We start from the raw sequence: 6000 nt of genomic DNA on the forward strand, positions 1-6000 counted from the left end.
GGGTATATCATAGAATTTAAAGCTGGAATGGCCCTAAGAATCACCTAGGCCAGACATTTTTAGTTCAGGATTGTTGCCCTTTGAAGTTCATGGATGGATTTCAAGGAACTTGTGAATCACTTGAAATTGTGTCTATCATTTAGCATGTCTTTCTGAGGGGAATTGGGTTCCTAGTTCTCATTCTCAAAAAGGCCCATCATCTCTAAGAGGTTAAGGCCTACTGATCTAGTGTGGTCCCAGATTCAGACAGATGGTTTGCTCAAGGTTACACAGCCAGTTAGGGGCAGAGAAGAGGATTGACACCCAGTGACTTCTAGTTTCTTGCTGATTTCACTATACTCAGCTAAACTACATGAACAAAGGCACAGGCAGGATTAAGCTATGATTTTATATTAGATGGCATAAAAACAATCAACTAGCCTGGGGTCAATTGAATTAAGTCTGTCAGTCTGTTTCTACAAAAGTTGCGGAAGGTTGGGCTTCAGTTTGTCTCTGCAAAGTGAACTAATATTTTGATTTTTCTTGTTGAAATATGCTACGACTCACCAAACTAGCTTTCTCAGTTGAAGGTAAACTCTTTGAAAAATATTCCTGTTCTTAGGCCGGGTGTGATGGCCCCCGCCTGTAATCCCAGCACTTTGGGAGGCCATCGAGGGCAGATCACTTGAGCCCAGGATTTTGAGAAAGCCTGAGCAGCATGGCGAAACCCCATCTCTACAAAAAATGCAAAAACACTAGCCAGGCATGGTGATATTAGCACATCTGTGTTCCCAGCTGCCCGGGAGGCTGAGGTGGGAAGGATCTTTTGAGCCCTGGAGGCAGAGGTTGCAGTGAGCTGAGATCACACCACTGCACTCCAGCCTGTGTGACAAAATGAGAGCTTGTCTCAAAAAAAAAAAGCAAAATTACTATTTTTGAGCCTGTTTCCGTAGTTTCTTTCTAATGGCACTGCTTTTCTAACCTGCAGCAGCCCCCAGCTTTCTGCGTAATCCAGTGAAAATTACTTTGCCTAATTTGTTAAATCTTGTAACTACCGTAGCATATTTAGTCAAGTGTATTTAGCGTATTTAGTGTATGCTGTGCCCCAGTCAGACTAGTGTCCTTGCTATTGGTACTTCCTATTCTCCCAAAGTCCTTTCATTCCCACCTTCGTATCTTTTTTCGTACAGTCCCTAAGCCTGGAATGCCTTCCATTCCTCTTTCATTTCTAGATGCCCAACATAAGGTCCAGCTTAAATCTAATCTCCACAACGCCTCTCCTAGTTACTCTTGGCCATTTTGCACTTTCTGTGAACTCCTTTTGCGTTTATTGCTTATACTACTGCCTATACTGCATGTGGTAGTTATGTATTAGTTATGTATTACCACAAGGCTTTTCAGTGGAAGTGCTTTAGTGGTCACCTTGGGAGTTGGGATTCAGGGAATTCTGGTGCAGGACTCTAGACATCCCCAAACCCTGTTTTGGCCAGAGCAACTCCACTTTTTAGTGTTATATATGGGCAGTTTGCAGTAGTGTTTATTAGAAGAGATGGTTTAGTTGCACTCCCTGTCCCCATGCCCCCAAACAGTTTCAAAAACACTGGATCTATCTTGTGTGATAGTTGACTCATAAATGTTAACTTATAATGGCCAAGGGCCAGGAATTAATACAACTTCATACTTGTATTACCACTCCTAGGCAACTGGTGCAGTTTTGAGCACAAAGTGGACATACAGGAAATGATTTTAGAACTGTATTGATCCCATATGGGAAACAGGAGATAGTAAATAGCATTACCTTAATGAAGAACTCAGAATAATGTTTCTGGGTTGACCTTTGAGAAGTAAATCTAAGTTGGTAGTTTCTGCCCCCCACCCCCCGCCTTTGGATATAAACTTAACACTATTTAAAGATGTCTAGTTTACATGCACATGTTTAAGAAAAATCTCATTGGCATACCCTATTCTACCAAAGTTTTGCCAGACTTAAATATCATATTCATGCATTTGCGTAAGCATTAAGGTTGTTGTTCAACTCACAGAATGATATGCCAGAGTACCACTACACCTAGAAATCTGGAAAAAATTAGATTCAGAAGTTGATGTGCTCAAAGACATTTATGTCAATGATGATTACAAATGGAAAATGCCAGCCTTTCAGACCAGTTATTTCAGCTTTCTGTAATTAATTGTGTAAACTAATAAAGACCTGAGTATTTAAATCAATTGTGCTATCAACTTGTTAATACTCTTTTTTTTTTTTTTTTCTCCTGCTCTCTGCTTGATTCATTGTCATCACCTACAGGCGTACTTTATTGTCGGCTTCCAAAGATTACTAACTTATCTGTATCACTGAGATTGAACTGCCTTGGCTGTACTGCTATTCTTACTGCTGCTTCTATTATTGCCTTCTTCAGCAAAATAAGGCTTTCAAAAGCCAAAGAATAACAAGAAATAAGCACCATTTTAGAAGCCTTTCCACTATGAAACTTAAGCTAAATGTACTCACCATTATTTTGCTGCCTGTCCACTTGTTAATAACAATATACAGTGCCCTTATATTTATTCCATGGTATTTTCTTACCAATGCCAAGAAGAAAAACGCTATGGCAAAGAGAATAAAAGCTAAGCCCACTTCAGACAAACCTGGAAGTCCATATCGCTCTGTCACACACTTCGACTCACTAGCTGTAATAGACATCCCTGGAGCAGATACTCTGGATAAATTATTTGACCATGCTGTATCCAAGTTTGGGAAGAAGGACAGCCTTGGGACCAGGGAAATCCTAAGTGAAGAAAATGAAATGCAGCCAAATGGAAAAGTTTTTAAGAAGGTAAAGTATTTTGGTGCTTTTCATTTATGTTTTAAAGAGTAAGACACATTTGTTTTATTATAAATGGAGTGCGTTTTAAATATGCTGGCATTCTATTATAGTACTGTGTAAAACTACTCAGAAGCCGTTCGTAGCTTCTTTATGTTCACTTAAGAGCATTTTTAGAGTTTTATGCTTTGGATAGTATTTTAATTGCTTGTTTGAATATACTAATATTAGGGAATGTATCACTTTAACAGTTAATTCTTGGGAATTATAAATGGATGAACTACCTTGAAGTGAACTGCAGAGTGAATAACTTTGGTAGTGGACTCACTGCACTGGGACTAAAACCAAAGAACACCATTGCCATCTTCTGTGAGACCAGGGCCGAGTGGATGATTGCAGCACAGACCTGCTTTAAGTACAACTTTCCTCGTAAGTGCCTTGTGTTTTTGGAGCGGGGAGAGAAGAGTCTTTGCTTGCATGTGAAAATTGTTTTGAGATGCTTCTGTTTTCAGAGTAGGTGTTGTTTAGCCATTTTACACAGAAATTACGTCCACAATACATTTTGTAATATTGCGGCTAAAAGATATCTGATAGCTGCTGTTAAATATAACTTGTAAGAACTAATATGGGAATTGGCAGCTTTAAAGGATATGATTTACACTTTTATTTTCCAATTGGAAATGAATTGTACCTGAAAGAGTTGGAGTTTGGGGGTATTTTTCAGGGATGATATACAAAGAGTAATGATTAAAAGAACAAAAAACCATTTCTTAGGATAATTCAAGTTCATTGCTACACTTTGAGACCTCTTATTTGACTTATTCCATTTTACATGTGAAATATGCATGTGACAACTGGAATTGGCATTAGCTATGTTAGAAAGTAAAATTGAGTATGTTTCTAATACTCAAGCGTTTGTTGTTGCCACTGTTTAAGAAGTAAACAATGTATTGTTCCATACTAAGTACTCCATTGTTTGTTGAATGAAATATAACACTGTAGGGTAGGATTGAAGAACTTAAATTTCAAACAAAAAATAGATAATATGAAAATGATCCCCTATGTACCCATTACCCACTTTCAACGATCAACAGCTTGTGAAAAGTGGCTATTTTTAACTACGTTGTTTCTAGTTACCAACCTAGAGCTGAATTTTCAGTTCTTTCTAAGTTTAGCAAATGCCCTTTGATTCCAACTGATCTTGGTTTAAGTTTATGTTATCTCTGGTGGCTCCTAAGGAGTAGATCTCCTTGATCTCTCTAATTAAGGTGTGGAGGTCACCAATCACATTGGACATTGGACTCACTAAAGCAGCTTCTTAGAAGGAGTAAGGACATTATCTGTGGCTGATCTTATAACTTAAGATCCTCAAGATTTTCAAGGACTTATCCATTCTTTGGAGGCTATGGCCAATGAAAGTGTGTATCAAGAGGAAGCCCTAGCTGGGCCAGTCTGACCTGAATTAAGAGTTCAGCCAGTACCAATTGGCCTTGAGCATCTTAATTGACAGATTTTTGATCAGCTGTGGCAGTGCGAGTGTTTCTGGGTTTCTTCAGGTTTAGGAAGTGAGAATTCTGGGAATTTGTAAGGAAAACTTTGGGCTCCGAGGGAGTTTGAAGCAAGGTTAAAGGATGGTGACAGAGACTATGAAATCAAATTAAAATACACAATGTCTTTGTGTCTCTAAGTGTACCTATTATTAAAGACTGACTTCAATAATATCCATTTCTAATAGATGTTTATTACTTAATATTTCTGTTTATTTTTATTATGTAGTTGTGACTTTATATGCCACACTTGGCAAAGAAGCAGTAGTTCATGGGCTAAATGAATCTGAGGCTTCCTATCTGATTACCAGTGTTGAACTTCTGGAAAGTAAACTTAAGGTAAATATGAAATTTTCTTTTCTTTTTTTTTTTTTTTTTAAAAAGGACCAAAATGCATTTATTTAATATACATCACAAGGGCTCAACCGAGGCTTAATTTAAAAGACAAAAACAAAACAAAAATAATACCACAGCTCAAGATACAGAGTCCTATACAGAAATCACAAAAAGGACAGACCATCTAAGGAAAAATTAAGAAGACAACACGAGGACAGGCTGGGCAGCCTGGGTCAGGGTTCCTGGCTGGTGACCTGCTTTGAGTAGGTTTCTTGCAGGTACTTCTTAAAAGCTGTGGGGTTTTTCCAGAGCTCGGCAGCATGAGTGTTCAAGGGACTATCAATGTTGGGTTCTCCTAGAAGGCTCTGGATGGAGAGCAGAATGGTCCTGACGTCATATAGGGCAGACCACTTGTCCTTCAGGATGTCCAGGCATATGCTACCCTGGGTGTCCACATTGGGGTGGTAGCAGGGTGTGAGGAATTTCACCGTGGGCGCATTGTAAGGGTAGCCACCGGGGAACTCTAGTGAGAGCTTATACCTCAGGTCTTCATATACTGTTCCAGCTGCTCCACGAATGGTCCCTACCCATTTGAAAAGGTTGTCTGATTCAGGGAAGGCAGAAATCCCTTTATCGCCAGACATCATGAGGGTCATCAGCTCCTGCTGTAGCCTTTTGCCCACGGGACCCCGGGTGGCGCCCCCGCTCAGCTCGGTTCCTTTACGGGCGGCGGTGACGCTAGTGGCTGCTGGGTCGCGGTTTTGGGAAGCCATCCGGGCGTTGTTGGCAGAGAGACAGGAACTCGGAGCACACGACTGCAACTGCCACTATTGTTTTCAAATAGAGCTAATGGACTCCATCTTTCTCTTTTACTTCTAAGATAATTTGGACTGGTTTAAAGTCCCAATATTATATTGCTTCTGGAACCCTGTCGATATTTTCTATCTTAGCCAATTAAGACAATTTGCTTTTCAGAGGGTGAAAAATAACCCTTTAGCTTCTTTATTAAAAGACTGCTTATGTGTTATTTCTGTGACTAAATTGTGTGCCATTGTCACATATTCAAGCCGGGTTTCCTTTGATTTTATTATCCCCTGAGCTCCCTCAGTGAGCCCTGACTTACCTGTGACCCTCTGGTTCCAAAAGAAAAAATTTTAAAGTTGTAGTGGAAGAATGCATGATTTGTAAAAAGTGTGACACTTGGGAAGAAAATTACTTCATTTTTCTATAAATTAGTTATGGACTCATGTTTGATAGAGGCTTAGGCTGATAAGTGGCTTAGTTTTCTGATATAGCAGTCTAAAAGGTTATATTTT

The 6000-nt window shown here is 39.4% G+C and overlaps 2 protein-coding genes across 7 annotated transcripts in view; one reads left to right on the forward strand and one right to left on the reverse strand.

Moving 5' to 3' along the window:
• The window catches only part of ACSL4 (acyl-CoA synthetase long-chain family member 4), an 84053-nt gene that overhangs the window by 46245 nt on the left and 31808 nt on the right, over positions 1-6000 (forward strand). The window contains exons 3-5 of one of the 2 annotated variants that reach the window (XM_011984524.1): positions 2574-2813; positions 3053-3230; positions 4578-4687. In XM_011984524.1, the coding sequence (XP_011839914.1) occupies positions 2586-2813; positions 3053-3230; positions 4578-4687 (516 nt within the window). In that variant the 5' untranslated portion in view covers positions 2574-2585. The remainder of the gene's footprint in view (positions 1-2573; positions 2814-3052; positions 3231-4577; positions 4688-6000) is intronic. The other variant, XM_011984525.1, reaches the window with a different exon arrangement.
• LOC105542819 (ubiquitin-conjugating enzyme E2 C-like) lies at positions 4727-5457 on the reverse strand. 5 transcript variants are annotated; one of them, XM_011984521.1, is made up of 2 exons: positions 5322-5457; positions 4727-5240 (listed from the first exon to the last, which is right to left on the reverse strand). In XM_011984521.1, exons 1-2 carry the CDS (start codon positions 5455-5457, stop codon positions 4918-4920), a joined length of 459 nt encoding a protein of 152 aa, XP_011839911.1. In that variant the 3' UTR covers positions 4727-4917. The 5 variants fall into 5 exon arrangements, with proteins under 5 accessions (XP_011839911.1, XP_011839912.1, XP_011839913.1 ...); XM_011984522.1 differs by having other exon boundaries at positions 4727-5127; positions 5305-5457; XM_011984523.1 differs by having other exon boundaries at positions 4727-5036; positions 5242-5457.

The sequence above is a fragment of the Mandrillus leucophaeus genome, unplaced genomic scaffold (genome assembly GCF_000951045.1).
Source record: "Mandrillus leucophaeus isolate KB7577 unplaced genomic scaffold, Mleu.le_1.0 Scaffold269, whole genome shotgun sequence".
NCBI classification, from domain to species: domain Eukaryota; kingdom Metazoa; phylum Chordata; class Mammalia; order Primates; family Cercopithecidae; genus Mandrillus; species Mandrillus leucophaeus.

Coding starts and splice junctions, on each gene's coding strand:
- LOC105542819 (XM_011984519.1), bottom strand. CDS start 5,457: ATGGCTTCCCAAAACCGCGACCCAGCAGCCACTAGCGTCACCGCCGCC.